The 15738-nt window shown below is 39.3% G+C and overlaps 1 protein-coding gene across 3 annotated transcripts in view; it reads left to right on the top strand.

The window, feature by feature from the left end:
- LOC113006721 (ankyrin repeat domain-containing protein 13C) overlaps nt 1-15738 on the top strand; it is a 35159-nt gene that overhangs the window by 9511 nt on the left and 9910 nt on the right. For all 3 annotated transcript variants that reach the window (XM_026142855.2, XM_080290014.1, XM_080290013.1), the window contains exons 2-4: nt 3588-3629; nt 10071-10175; nt 14824-14909. In XM_026142855.2, coding sequence (XP_025998640.2) covers nt 3588-3629; nt 10071-10175; nt 14824-14909 — 233 coding nt within the window. The remainder of the gene's footprint in view (nt 1-3587; nt 3630-10070; nt 10176-14823; nt 14910-15738) is intronic.

Genomic DNA, 15738 nt, shown 5'->3' with positions numbered 1-15738 from the left:
ATTGGGTGCAGTCACTATAGCAACCAGGCTCACACCTGCCTGCTTAACGAGCTCTCTCTCTCACTCTGCCAAGATTCATCTTAAACACTTCTCTTTCAACTGCTGCTGTGTCCACAGTGTTAAAGCCATCATTTTACCCTCAAAACGTCGCCATCGTTGTTCTTTTTCCAACATCTTGTCTTTCAAAGCTCAGAGATGTAAACTTTTTAAACTGTGTGGGTCCAAGTGGAGGGATCACATTTTAGTCATTCAGTGATTCAAAGAATATGACCTTTTAATATTCTTTCAGATGTTTTCTGACTCTAAATGTTCTTTTCTCATTTCTTAGGGTTTTCTAATTTACAATTAAAACATTTTCAGCTTTTTTCCAACTTCTTCTTCTGTGTAACCTTCAGCTTTTAGCAGTTCAGCACTTTTGTTTTCAGGTTAAATTCGGGTTTTTTTTTTTTATCTCATTCAAAATTTTTAACTTAAATTCAGTAATTATTTCATTTCAATGCATACATTCAGATTCAAGCATTCACACTGCAGTTTCTTCAGAAAATGCACTTTCTAGTTATATTTTATTATTATTATCTATTCCGTACGTTTTTTGAAAGCCAACTCCTTCAAAACCGTTCAACTTAGAAAAACCATTCAAACACCGTTAGATTCCTATTCTTTTGGACAACATTGCTTCTATTTTTCTCATTTTTAACATTTATATTTTTAATTTTATTCAACTTTTTTCAACAAAAATTTATAATGTATTTCAATGGGGAGACCCTTCAAATTCTCATTCAACTTCATCCTCTTTAAACTGTATCTACTTCCACATACATTGACATAGAGCCACCATTCAAACTTTAAAACGAAGACAAGACATTCAACTATTCAACTTGTATTTATCTTTTCAATATCTATTATACTTTTTCTTCAGTTCCAGTTTAAGTTTCATGATGTTTTTTCACCCGTTTCAGAGTTTATAATGGGTGTGTATGGGACGGAATGTTGGGGCTAGAGTGAGGCAGCTCAACTGCTAGAGTGAGAGGAGCAAAAAAATTAATCTTAAAATCTTTTTTAAAACTGCTGCTGTGTCCGCAGCGTTTGCTCTACAGGTATGATTTTACCCTCAAAATGTAGCCATCGCTGTCCTCTTTCATCCAATGTGTTTACTATTGTACTAGGTGTTATGGTTCTTTCATAAATGTCACCAATGCACAGCCTCCTCCCTCCAACTCTTCCATAGACTCTAATGTTAAAATCGCTCAGAAGGTTGGTTTGAAAATCAGAAGAGCATGGTGTCTTTCCACTGTCACCATGTCCATATAATAAACTCCACAGGCATGAAAACTGAGAATTCAGTAGACTAGAAGCTGCTGTCGCTCACGGTGAAAGAATTTTGTCAATACGACTTTTACTTTTCATTTGGGAACGATTTGTTTCGGCCTGACTTTTCTGTTCATTTTAAGCAGCAAAAGTGAGGCGCATGTCTGTGTACGTGTGTATGGAGCCATTGGGTGCGGTCACTATAGCAACCAGGCTCACACCTGCCTGCTTAACGAGCTCTGCCTGCCACTGTACCAAGATTCATCTTAAGCACTTCTCTTTCAACTGCTGCTGTGTCCACAGTGTTACAGCCATCATTTTACCCTCAAATTGTCGCCATTATTGTTCTCTTTCCAACACCGTATCTTTCAAAGCTCAGGCATTTAAACTTTTTAAACTGTGTGGATCAAAGTGGAGGGATCACATTTGAGTCATTCAGTGATTCAAAGAATATGACCTTTTAATATTCATTCAGATGTTTTCTGACTCTAAATGTTCTTTTCTCATTTCTTAGGGTTTTCTAATTTACATTTAAAACATTTTCAGTTTTTTTCCAACTCCTTCTTCTGTGTAACCTTCAGCTTTTAGCAGTTCAGCACCTTTGTTTTCAGGTTAAATTCGTTTTTTTTTTTGTTTTTTTTTAATCTCATTCAATATTTTTAACTCAAAATTCAGCAATTAATTCATTTCAGTGCATACATTCAGATTCAAGCATTCACACTGCAGTTTCTTCAGAAAATGCACTTTCTAGTTATTATCTATTCCGTACGTTTTTTGAAAGCCTACTCCTTCAAAACCATTCAACTTAGAAAAACCATTCAAACACCGTTAGATTCCTATTCTTTTGGACACTGTTGCTTGTATTTTTCTCATTTTTAACATTTATATTTTTAATTTTATTCAACTTTATTCAACAAAAATTTCCCATGTATTTCAATGGGGAGACCCTTCAAATTCTCATTCAACTTACTCATTTTTAAACTCTTACTACTTCAACATACGTTCACATAGAGCCACCATTCAAACTTTAAAACGAAGACAAGACATTCAACTATTCAACTTGTATTTATCTTTTCAATATCTATTATACTTTTTCTTCAGTTCCAGTTTAAGTTTCATGATGTTTTTTCACCCGTTTCAGAGTTTATAATGGGTGTGTATGGGACGGAATGTTGGGGCTAGAGTGAGGCAGCTCAACTGCTAGAGTGAGAGGAGCAAAAAAAATAATCTTAAAATCTTTTTTAAAACTGCTGCTGTGTCCGCAGCGTTTGCTCTACATGTATGATTTTACCCTCAAAACGTAGCCATGGCTGTCCTCTTTCATCCAATGTGTTTACTATTGTACTAGGTGTTATGGTTCTTTCATAAATGTCACCAATGCACAGCCTCCTCCCTCAAACTCTTCCATAGACTCTAATGTTAAAATGGCTCAGAAGGTTCGTTTGAAAATCAGAAGAGCATGGTGTCTTTCCACTGTCACCACGTGCATATAATAAACTCCACAGGCATGAAAACTGAGAATTTGGTAGACTAGACATTGCTGTCGCTCACAGTGAAAGAATTTTGTCAATACGACTTTTACTTTTCATTTGGGAACGATTTGTTTCGGCCTGACTTTTCTGTTCATTTTAAGCAGCAAAAGTGAGGTGCATGTCTGTGTGCGTGTGTATGGAGCCATTGGGTGCGGTCACTATAGCAACCAGGCTCACACCTGCCTGCTTAACGAGCTCTCTCTCTCACTCTGCCAAAATTAATCTTAAACACTTCTCTTTCAACTGCTGCTGTGTCCACAGTGTTAAAGCCATCATTTTACCCTCAAAACGTCGCCATCGTTGTTCTTTTTCCAACATCTTGTCTTTCAAAGCTCAGAGATGTAAACTTTTTAAACTGTGTGGGTCCAAGTGGAGGGATCACATTTGAGTCATTCAGTGATTCAAAGAATATGACCTTTTAATATTCTTTCAGATGTTTTCTGACTCTAAATGTTCTTTTCTCATTTCTTAGGTTTTTCTAATTTACAATTAAAACATTTTCAGCTTTTTTCCAACTTCTTCTTCTGTGTAACCTTCAGCTTTTAGCAGTTCAGCACTTTTGTTTTCAGGTTAAATTCAGGTTGTTTTTTTTTAATCTCATTCAAAATTTTTAACTTAAATTCAGTAATTATTTCATTTCAGTGCATACATTCAGATTCAAGCATTCACACTGCAGTTTCTTCAGAAAATGCACTTTCTAGTTCTTAAATGCAGTACACAAATTCTGTTTTTTTCCCCTTTCTTCAGGAAACACACCGCTGCATCTTGCTGTCATGATGGGACATAAAGGTGAGTAGTGTTGAAGCATTCACCTCCACGTGCTTTATTTTGGTTTCTCTCCTTGTCTCCGTCTCTGTGGCTTTTTAAACACGCCTCTCTGTAGGCCCGTGCATCTTTTGTTTGTGTGTGTTTCAGTTTATTTCCCTCCCTTTGTGTGTGCATTTGCCAGGCTAAGCACCACCAGACATTTGTCACAGATCACCACATAGATCCCAGAAGGCAAGATGCTCATGCATGAATAAAGAGGTTGTGTTAATGGATTTTCTCCTGGTCAAAATCACGATGGAACAAGAGACCTTTCCTTCTTTATCTGTTAAGAGCGGGTTTTCTTTTCTCCCCAACTTTATAGATTCACAAAGGATTATCAGATCATATTTAATCAGTGAGTACTGGATAATGATGATAGTGCAAGAATTAGGCCCCTCTCAGTAGTTAAAGTCTCATTCTGATTGATGTAACACTGCTGGCTCGAAAGACTTTAACTTTGAAGCTGGCACAGGAGGTAATTAGTTGAGATAAGCGATGTAATTTTCAGTGCCTATAATATTTGCTTAGTCTGTTATTTTTAGTTACCTGCCAGTGTCTCTCACCAAAGAGGTTACTTTGGTTTTGTGATCGGTTTGAATTGGCTTGTGAAAAAGAGGTGAACGTGTTTCAGAGGCTACAACAATGTGTATTTTCTCAGAATGTTGAACATATAACAAATTGCACATTAATGAGATCTGGGCGTCTTAGAATAACTGTGAGTTAAGAGTATATAATGAATATGTCATGATGTATCAAGGCAATGTAGGAATCTTACATGAGTTTGTTTTTAGAATGAATTGCTCTGGCTGGACTGAAAGCATCCACATAAAACATTAAAACGCTGTCCCTTCAAGACTCAATGCCTGCATTTTAATATGACAAGGAAACATCAGAACATGCTTCTGAAAAATTAATTTAGCCTTTTTTGCAGTCAGCTCCTGATCAACCATTCAGGCATAGGGTTACCCGTGCTGCACATTGTCATTTGTGGTGTTTGTCACTGAAGCACGGGTTTCGATTGATTTCACATTCGCACAGCTCAATTTCTGTCAGTGTGATGGCTCTGCCACTACCTACTGGTAATTCAGATAGCAGAGTACCGAAGTGTTGTCGTGGACGGGATGCCATGGAATTGATTTTGCTAATGAGGTTGCCTGTCTCTTGCCTGAGCTGCTGCCTGGTCCTCTAGGGATGCTCAGGCCAGACGGGCTGAAGGCTACAGCATGAGATCACAGCCTGGGTGTGGCTGGCCTGTTGGGATGCAGAGGACAAGGCTCTCTTTGTTTCTGGCTTTTCTGCATATATGTCCGCCATTGTGGTAATGACAGTTGTGCATATCAGCAGTCTACTGTCTGATCGTTTGCATGACTGGAATAGTTGCACAGGTGAAATATCTAACGTAAAAGACGAAGAAAATCCAAAGCAGAGCATAATGCAGTCCTGAAAGCTGACGTCATTGTCAGAGGAGTAAGACAGTTTGTCTGGATTCTGCTTCCTGTCATGTGCCTGGAAAGTAAACTCTTTCTTTTTTGTTTCTTTCTTTTTTTGTTTCATTTGTCTAATGGGTGTGAATGAAAGATAAAATGGTGAGATTCTAAAAATGGCTTTGAAAGATACAGTTCCAGTGAGTGTTTGACATTAGTGGGCCACCCTGGCTGGAAAAAAATACTCTAAAAGTGGCACACACATGCTCATTTTAAGATTTTGATTAAAATAGTGCATTTGAGTCAAACAGGAAAAGAAAATTTCCTGTTTGACTCAAATCCACAATTGCAAATGTTGCTGAGTATGTAAATAATGGTTAAAAAAAAAAAAGCCAGATCAACATTTAAAATGTACTCAGACTTAGTCAAAACTGTAGGGTGAAGGTAGGGAGCTTTAACAGCAATCGGATCCTGTCGACAGAAGCCCCATCTGCAGCCAGTGCACAGCAAGTAGCATTAGATAAGTGCTTTACATCACCATCCTGCTCCCTCACTCATGAGTTGAATGCGACTCAAGCAGGACGTCTGTGCAGCAGATGCACGTGCAATCAGCCCAGCAGCCCACAAGGAGTTTTCCTTTATCAGTGCTCGCACAAGTGCATATTAGATCGAACAAGACAGCAAACGGTGGCTAATAACAAGCAGCCTAAATGTCATTTTATCCAGTTAGCTAACTTTGTTTATATTTAAAACACTAAATACACACACAGCAATACATTATAGCCATTTTGTATAGAAGCTATGCTGCCCAAATTGGGACAAGTGATCCCAAATTTGTCATGATTTGATCATGGTTATCTAAAATTCAATTTCATTTTATTTATATAGCGCCAAATTACCGCAGCAGTAACCTCAAGATGCTCTTATATTCCAAGGTAGAGACTGTAATACACAGAAAACAACCTCTTTTGAGCAAGTACTTGGCAACAGTGGGAAGAAGAAACGGGAAGAACCCTCCAGCAGAACCAGTAGGTTGGGAGTGATGGGAGGAAGGCAGGACAAAAACACACTGTGGAATAGATCCAGTGGAAGAGATTCACAATAACTAAGGATGAAATGCAAAATGGTGTGTGTAAGCTCATAGTGAGTGAAGAAGAAACAGCCATCATGGAAAGCCCACAGCACCCTAGGCCTATTGCAGCATAACTAAGGGAGGATTCAGGGTCAACTGATCCAGTCCTAACTCTATGCTTTATCAAAAAAGGAAAGTTTTAAGCCTAATCTCATACCAAATATCAAATATCATACCAAATATTCTTGGACAAGATACTAACTCCGATGCATTAATCGGAGTGTGAATATTTGTGAATGTTAGAAAGCACTTGCATAGAAAAAGCATAGAAAAAAAGTGCTTGTATGAGTGGATGAATGAGGTAAGTTGCATAAAGCGCTTTGTGTGCTCAGTGTTTACCATTTGAGAGGGGCCTGCTTTTAAATATCCTAGGAACCACCAACCAAATAAACTGGCAGTCTTTGAGCAAAGTGGATGATTGGGTGGGTATGGTGCTGTGAGGTTTTTAAGATAGGATGGGGCCTGATTATTCAAGACCTTGTATCTTGTGAGAAGGATTTTAAATTTGATTCTGGATTTAAGAGGGAGCCTATGAAGAGAAGTATGGGTCAAATATTCTCTGTCTTTCTAGTCTGCTGCAGCATTTTGGATCAATTGCAGGCTTTTCGGAGAGTTTCTGGACACTGATAAAAATGAATTCGGAAGTGAAAATTCTTGAATGATGGACAGAAAACAAAGCATAACTGATTTATTTGAGTAATTTAGTTAAACTACTTCTGATAACTAAATACTAATCAAAACATTATTGTATTAAAATTTAATTTGTTAGGAATCTTGTGGAAAAATCTGATGTTCAGGTCACAGAATTATCAGGTAAGATACTTTTGGAGAGAGCCAAAGGAAATAAAAAAGGGGTGGGTGTGTCTGTCTGTGTCCTTGACTCTGTAGTGACCAGTGAAAGATAAAACAGTATCTGTTTGTCTCCACCTGAGCACCATGTCCATGATAATGTGTAAATCGACTAAAAAGGTCCCGCATATTACTTTGTTACGATAAGAAAACAGAACTCTCGGCTGTTCCAAAAGTTTGACTTGTTACTCATTCCTGAGAGAAATGCAAGTCTTTGATATCTCTGAAAGCGCCTCTGTGGATGTAGCTGCCATGTTGCTGTGTGTGTCTTTCTGAGAAAATGTTTGATGGTTGATTATGAAACTGTCCTTGAAACTAAATGGTGGCGTGCCACACACAGGCACATGCCACCTTCATCCTGACCTGCTTTTAAACCGATCCTCATTTGCTGCTGTTTGAAGCCATTTCATCTACAGCCATGGCTCAATATCATAGCTCAGTCTTTACTTAACTGTTGGTAACAACTTGAATGCGTCACAAATGCTATTATTTCACCAATAAGAGCAAACAGGAGACAAGTGCTTGAAACGGGAATTACAAATGTTTGCCTGGATGTTCAAGTTTAAACAAACACTTTAGTCAGTGGAATAGCCACGTGTCTTTGCTGTTAGTCACATTTGATACATAAAGCCTTCATTATCTCAACATGATGTAGCTACAATTGTGCTGTGATGTCCCGCTTACCTCACAGGTAATGGAAATGTATCAGAGTCGATCTTCGAATAGCAACTGTTTGTAATTTTTATCTTAAAGTGCGAGGCGATTAACTTAGTTTCTGCATTTAATTCACATCATAAACAACTGACATAGAACTCAAGTGTTGTGTGCCTTTAAAACAAAAGTGTATCCATGATGCCACACTATACGCTTGCATCTGAAACACAAAACTCAGACCAGAAGCTTGAAGGTGTGGGGCTCAGGACACACGGCCTGGCTGTTCTCCTCGTGGTTATATAATGCATGTCTGCTAAATGTTGTCGTTATCATTACACAATCGTTTGATTTAGCAGAGGGATATATAGGTCAGAGCCTTGAGGAAATGCAAAGCTTACATCAGAAAGCATGCTCTTGTCCGTTTGTTTGCCTGTGTTGCCTCCATATCAACTTCTGTTATCAGCGACTGAGTCCCGGAGCTGGGTGACAGTTTGAACTAACATGTAAAGACTGGGCTTTGCTGTAATGTTGCATTATTCATTCACTTTTCAGCTATCTTCCTGTTACCAATGCAGCTATTTTAATTCATTCAAGCATGCGATATGAACAGTATTAGTCAATCTTTTTGAAGTGGTCAGCTTTTGGACAGCGTTCGGCATCAAGCAGAAATTTACCAAGAAAATCCATTAAAGCCAGTAATGAGCCAAGTCTTTGAAACTCTGCATCACTGGTGTGACCATAATGACTTCCCAGTGCCGCGTCTCTGTTCATCTCGATTTTCTTTGCCATGCTCCCATCTTGATGTCTGCTGTACTATACACAACTGGTGTTACTGTTAATTGCTTATGAGGAGAATGTAGCCTAACTGTTTGAACTGGTTGATGTCACATCTTGCCCTTTTTATTTCTGTAACTACACTCCTGGGAGAGACGTGCTTCTCTTTGTTGTGTGGTTAATGCGTCTAATAAGGAAGAGTTTCAGATTGTATTGCCCTCCGTCATTAAGACTTTGTGTTACCCTCTTTCTCATTAATGAAACATGGGGAGTATGTAAATCAAATTCAAATTTTATTTGTCACGTACACAGTCATACAATGTATATGGTGCATGTGGTTTTGTGATGTATTTGATAGCTGTTATTATCTATGCAAAAAAACAAGTCAGGAGGATTTGAATGAGTTCACGTGATACACCCATGACTAAAAAGACCGGTCGAGCAAATGTAACTTCTGGCTCCAACAAGCAAAGGCCCCACATATGCACTCAGCAGCAGACCATTAGCACTTAGCCCCTGCTTAGCATTTGTAGGACTGTGACTTTTCGGGCCAGTGCTGGGACAGAGCTGTACAGATGCCAACATTTTAATGAGTGATGTCACAACAAAACTGACAGCTGAGCCGGAACAACAGGCTTCAGTTGTGGCTGGCTGTAGTTTGTTGACACGCTGCCCGGAGAGCAGAGGGATTTTATGCTGCACTTACTGCTGATCTCACCATAGAAAAGAGACGAAGCTCTTTGGCTGTTTTCCAGGTGTTAGAATTCAAGCACCGCTCGGAGGGTGACTACATAGTACCAAGGGATGTCTTTTCCTTTAGCTCAAAATTTAGTTCGTTAATTTAAAGCAATGCAGGACAAAAAAAAAAGAAAAAGGAAAGATTCCAAGTCTTGCATAATTGTAGGTCCCATATGGCTTTTTGGTTAAAGTTCTATACACAAACTAGCCCTCTGGACACCCTGGAAACATTGTGAGAAATGTGCTCTATGTAACCGATGACACCTGTACTGCAGAGTAGTCAGTTTGAAGTAAACACATCAGATAAAACTTGCAGAGCAGGAGAAGTAAAGCTGTTTAACTTTGCATCTCATTTTTGTTCGGTTCCTCTGTGGTTTGAAAATCGAACACATGACTAGAGCTGGACGCAGGGTTTTTCTTCTGTGTATTAAGCAGTCACCATAAAAAATATCAATGTCGTTTTTTTTTTTTTTAAGTTTTTATTGTTTTGTTTTCAGCATATATTGTATTATGTGTTTGCTTCATATTAATAGGATGTAAAATGAAGATACATAAAAAAACATACCCCAAAGCACCTTTTACTTCTGTGGATTTTTATTATTAGTTACTGGAACATTAATTTCCTAATATCTATGACTATGAAGTTTGGGTGCTGTCACATTTTCAGACTATTTCTGGTCAGGAAATCATCCTTCAGCCCGTTGTCAAGTCAAGATGCCAAACTGAAATCTATTAGGTCTGTGGTACTGCTAGTGAGTCGTGTGTTAGGCACATTCCTGGTGGCTTTTTGGGTTTTCAGTTTGTCCTTCTGTTTGTCTTTTGGTGTTTAGTGATTAACTGTCCTCCTTGCAGAGTGTGCCCATCTGCTGCTGGCCCACAATGCACCAGTGAAGGTGAAGAACGCTCAGGGATGGAGCCCCCTCGCCGAGGCCATTAGCTACGGAGACCGACAGATGAGTAAGTATCTCTGACTCGCTGAGTAGCTGGCTTTGCTCAATAAAACACTCACGCAGAGGTTTGAAACTGATGTTGGTCAGTGAACTCGTTTACTAAAGCGAGGCATCAGGCTTGCACCAGTGGGAGAAGGCAAGAGAGAGAAGTTTTCATCAACAGATACAAATCAACATACGGCTCTGCACATTCTTCCACGCGGCCGCCTCGCAGTGAGGCCACCACACCGGCCTGGCTCTTTTGTCCCTCAGAGGGGGGCATTCCTCAAGGCCCTCTGGCTTTTGTATTCCAGTGAAAAGCAATTCATTAGATATTTCCCTCAGTCCTGATAGGCTGATTATGCTCAAGCCCATATCACACGTGTTTTTGTCCCACGTTTCATAATGGCCCAAAAGTTTGTTTTGAAACAGTGAGAATGTTTTGTATTATTTCACTGTCACGAGTACCTGTGGCACTGTACAAAAAGTCACGTTAGATTTTTTGTAATGACTGAGGGAGAATGGATTGAATGACAGCTGTTACAGTTTTGCTAGTACCGTAGTGCTCTGCTAGTGAGAATTTCACCTGCAATCTATTTAGAGCTTTTGATGACAGAAACAGGAAGGCTTGAGGTTTGTTCACTGTGGTGGGGTCTGTAGCTGTGGTGAATGCATTAAAAGTATTTTACAACCCTTCACTACTGCTACAGAACTACCAGGTTAGGTGTTGATTGGCCCACTTCATTTTCAGCTATTGGAACATCTCAAGTACAGCATTCGGATTTTACATATAAGTTAATAAGTTCCAGTTAAAAAATGACTTTGCTAACCTAGTACATGTTGATACATGAATGAAAGAGCTTGCTCTTTCATTCATGTATCCACACAGCCACTTCGCACCAATGTTACGTCATAAACGGAAGCAGCTTTAAGTTCCTCCATCGACTGCTTCCTCTAATGAACTGACTCAAAGTATGTCTGTTGACTGAAACCTCTAATGAACTCTAATGACATTTCATCTTACAGCTGGCAGGTTTCTTGTGCAGGTGACCATGCAGGTACATGTTGCAGTAAGGTTTTAAAGAAAGGTGTAGCTCTCTATTCTCTGCTCAACATTCATTTCCCCCGTATGTTGTTGCGACACAGTGCGTTTGTTACCCGGGTGTGTGGCTTTCCGTTTGAACGAGGAGACAAAATGTGGCTCAGAAATAGTTTTTGTCATGTGTTTGGTTCAGAAAGAGCTATTTCAGTCCTCGCTCGCCTCTGCCACACAGCTGTGTTGTCAGCTTCAGGGACTTGTTCAAAGAGAGTTTCAGTCATATTACTGTATGTGAGGCAGGGAGCTGCTTTTTCATGTGGGTGTCAGGCAGTAATGGTCTCACTAGCCTGAATAAACAACCAGACTTGGCAAGAAAAGTTTAAGTTGAAGAAGTTTGGCTTAAGAAGATCCTTTTCTCTTTCTGTGTCTTTGTAATAAGCTTGAGTTTAGATTTTTCTCACATGTTTTCTTCCTGTATTCAAAATTTATAGAGCTATTAGGAGTCACTTATAAATATCCACGATTAAGGCATTAGAATAGATTAGAATTAGAATAACTCATGATTCATCAAGTCATACATACACAAGATCACTTCATAATAGAATTAGTGCCAACAATCAGCAGCATTCATACATACAGAATAGAAATGCATCACAGCGTCTTATTTTTCTGTATACTAATTGCTTTTGGCTGAAATAATCCCTGACTATTAAATCACCCTGAGGGCACAAGTTCAACATCAAATAATCACTAACTGGCTTTCTTGTAGATAGAATCATCGTTATCCATAAAATTCATCTTCTTATCAGTATATGTTGCAGTATATGCTATTAATGTTATGGTGTTATATGTTATAGTGCATGTGTGAATCAAAACAAGGCAGCATTCAGTAACAAATGAGGAGATTTATATTACTCCTCCAACCTGTGCAGAAGAGTCAGGGTTAGAATTCCTGTAAAAGTAAAGGCACCAACAACACTATCACCAGCATATTTGAACATTTTCAGTTGGATAATTTTTATTTCTGAATATTATTATCTTGATTGACTGACTGAATGATATTTTACATTTTGCTTTTTCGGGTGATATGTGTGGCATTAGAAGGAAGAAAAGTTGTTTTTTGTTTTTTTATTAAGGCCATAGCAAAGCAAACGAATTCTTAAATGTTATTTTCTTATTTATTAATTATAAGCTGCCATAGTTTTATTTTAGCTTGTAACTAGTGAATTTTTCTACATTTATTTGCAAACAAAGGTTTGTTTATAGCCTCACTGTAACCTCACTGACAAATTAATGTAGAGCAAAATGATTGTGCATATAAAAATATGACAGCACAGGCTGCAGGGATAAAGAACAACGGAATTCTGTTTCAGCTTGTAATTATTTGTTATGTCTAAAAATTACATTTTCCTGATATGATTCAGAGCGTTTAAATGAAACTAAATTGAATCAAGCTCCCTGCATGTGATATGTCATCTTCAGTTAACTCGGCCGTTTGAGTTAGCTTGCAAAATTTGTCGACCTCGGTGAGTTTTCGCATCCATTTAATATTCTGGCCTGTGTCATTTTGAACTTTTCCCACATTCTTGGAGACCTGCCAGCAGCAGCCCTCCACCTGCGTATCTTGTTAAATAGTTGCCCTTTGTGGTAATGTAAAAGCAAGTTTTTTGTCTTGACTCTGTCTCTTTTTATTAGTGTGGAGGTGAAACTGCTGAGATCACTCGACTAATTAGTGCCAGCAAAGTGCCCCGATCAGTATCTCGGTGAATTAGTGCCAGCGTGGAGAGTCAGTTGGGTTTAGTGTTGAAACGGCCCGCATTGGTTTCTCAGTCTGTGTTGGCTGGGTGGTCTGTGACCAGATGGTGAGATTTTACTCCCTTCCTTGTCCTGCTGCGAGGCGGTGAGGATCAGGAGGAGCCCCATCCAGAGCTTGTCTACACTCATTAGGCAGCCAGGCCACAAAGACACCCTCATCCTGTAGTTGTGTCTGTGCCGGCTGGCGCATGTGCGTTCCTGTGCTCTCATTTGGCCTAGTTTTACCGTTGAGTCCTCTGCCCCTCTGTGCTGCTGCACGGGGAGCACCAGTTAGACAATATGAACAACATGTTTGTGTATGTTGACTCGCCACGTGGACATGGAGGAGGGCACAGGAGATGGTCAGGCTGATGACTATGCCATATGGGCACTGCTGCTTTTAGTCCTATTAAAATGTAGGACGGGCGGGTTCTCAGTGGCCAAACATATCCCCCCCTTTTTTTTTTTTCATAACTGCTTCCATGACTTAATCACTGGAATAGTTGTTGTCATTTATTCCCTTCATGGCTTCGTCAAAAGCACCACAGTTATGTTAGTGAGCAACTGATGCTCCCACTCCCTAATAAGCATCACATAACATCTAAATAGTTGTTGTAAATTTGTGTGGAACCGTTTTCTTTTGCACAAGTCTCCTGCAGCCAGTGCTGCAGAACGCTTGTTAATGTGACCCATCATGGCTAAAAGCCCCCTGTGAGCGTTCCTCTCCCCTAGTTCGTTAAGGAGGTTAAAGGAGTTGCTCATTAACAGGCAGCTCTGTATCTGCCATTGCTGCTCCCTTTGAACTTCCTGGAACGGTTTGATCCCTGCAGGCTATGCATCAGGGTTGGTTGGATGATGCTGGGAGTGCCCCATTTGGCTCCAGGAAGCTGGTAAATCTCAGTAAAAATTGCTGTAGCCTGTAGCACTTTTTTTTTCATTGTTGACATGATTCGCTTAGAGAAACCGTTAAGTACACAGTATTTCCTGTACGTTTAAAAACGTCTTGCCCTAAACGTTAACCTTACCAATATTGCAGGTCTGCCCTTTGCTGTGCAGCATAAAAACAGATGGTATGATATTTTTGGGCATGAAAGAAGCACAGTATCTGTCATTCTGATCACCACCTGTAATTTTAAATAAAACTGACGATGTTCTGCAAGGCACTCAGATTGTGGGAAATCTTGAAAGATGCCCATATGGAAGTGAAGCCCAGCACCCTTAATTTTAGAAATGTTCAAGTAATCATGATTAACCTCCTAGGACCTGGCGTCCACATATGTGGACATCACATTTTGGGTTATTTAGACCAAAATACTCAATTTTGCTCTACAAGGGCCTGATATCCACTTATGAGGACATTATACTGCTACTGTTACTCAAAATTTTAAACGAATATGCTCATATGTGGCTCTTATTTTTCTTAAAAACAAAAATAAATAAAAAAAAAAAATCTGGCAATTTTTCGTTTTTACATTCATCGGGCCCCAATGTGACCAAATTTCAAAGAGAAATTAAAAATGCTGCTGTGGAAGAGTTCGGGTTAAGGACAGCCTGTCTTTCAGGGAGTGTGGAGAAAATGGTCAGATTTGCCAAAACATGGTTGTTAAACTTTTTTTTTTTTTTTTTTTTTAAACATGGTTGATCAACTCACAGTAGAATATTTATTAAGTTTAGCAGTGGGATCGGATCCAGTAAAACAGGGTTATAAAAAATATTCATGGCAAAAAGTAATGTGCCATCCAATAACCTTAAATTAAACTTTGATATGTTTTTGTATAGAAAAAGCTGGTGTGTCACTTTTTTTCTCTTCTGTTTTTCTGCTCATCTTTCCGTGCGCTCTCAGTCACAGCGCTGCTGAGGAAGCTGAAGCAGCAGTCCAGGGAGAGCGTGGAGGACAAGAGGCCCAAACTGCTGAAAGCCCTCAAAGAGGTAACGTAGTCCTAAAGTCCTGCTAGAAGCCAGTTTTGCCACTCTGCACCCAACTTTGGCAGCCTCTTTTTGTTTTGTTTTGTTTTTTGTTTTTTGGCCGCTATTTTGAAGCCTCTGCCCTGAACGAACTGAGTTGGAGCCGTAACTTTATTTTAAATACTCAATGGACTATTAAAAAAATACATTTGCTCAAATTAAGTTTTAAAAAGTCTTTTTACCTTCAAGTTATACTTCTACAGCTTCATAATGGCTAATTCCAGAGTGCTGACACCATCGATGACTCTCACCGGAGCACTAATGTCATGCTAATTAATTCAGTAAACCAATAAAACCAGCCCTTTTTTTTTTTTTTTTTATTGTAACAAATAGATATGCCTGCCACTACACAGATGAAATTGCAGTGAGTCTCTGCTTTGCATTTGTGTCGGTTAAACCACAGGATTTTTCGAGTACCATTTCTCACTTTTATAATGTCTCTGATAGTCCTTGCTGCTCCTGACCCTTTGATGGGATATCTTGTTTTATGGTCATCAGATCTTTTTACCTGTCAGAGTGCTCTCATTCAGTTCTGTCCTGTTTCTTTTCCTTTCACTGGGATCTATTCTGCAAGCACAGCCTTACCACATGTCAGGGGTAGACATTTGTTCAAACACAAGTAAGGGAAACAAGACACTGCAGACCGACTCAGAGAGTATTAGAAAACGTGCGCACGGGTGAATGCCTCTGAGAAGACACACACACCGAGTGCAGGCTCGGTTGCTTTATTTATAGTGAAAGTAAGTTACATAGTACTTCCTCTTTTAACAGAAAGGGGAGAGGTCAGGCATTA

This window comes from Astatotilapia calliptera, chromosome 15 (assembly GCF_964374335.1).
Source record: "Astatotilapia calliptera chromosome 15, fAstCal68.1, whole genome shotgun sequence".
Classification (NCBI taxonomy): domain Eukaryota; kingdom Metazoa; phylum Chordata; class Actinopteri; order Cichliformes; family Cichlidae; genus Astatotilapia; species Astatotilapia calliptera.
Note: the sequence above shows the minus strand (reverse complement) of the source record. Positions and strands in the feature narration are given on the sequence as shown.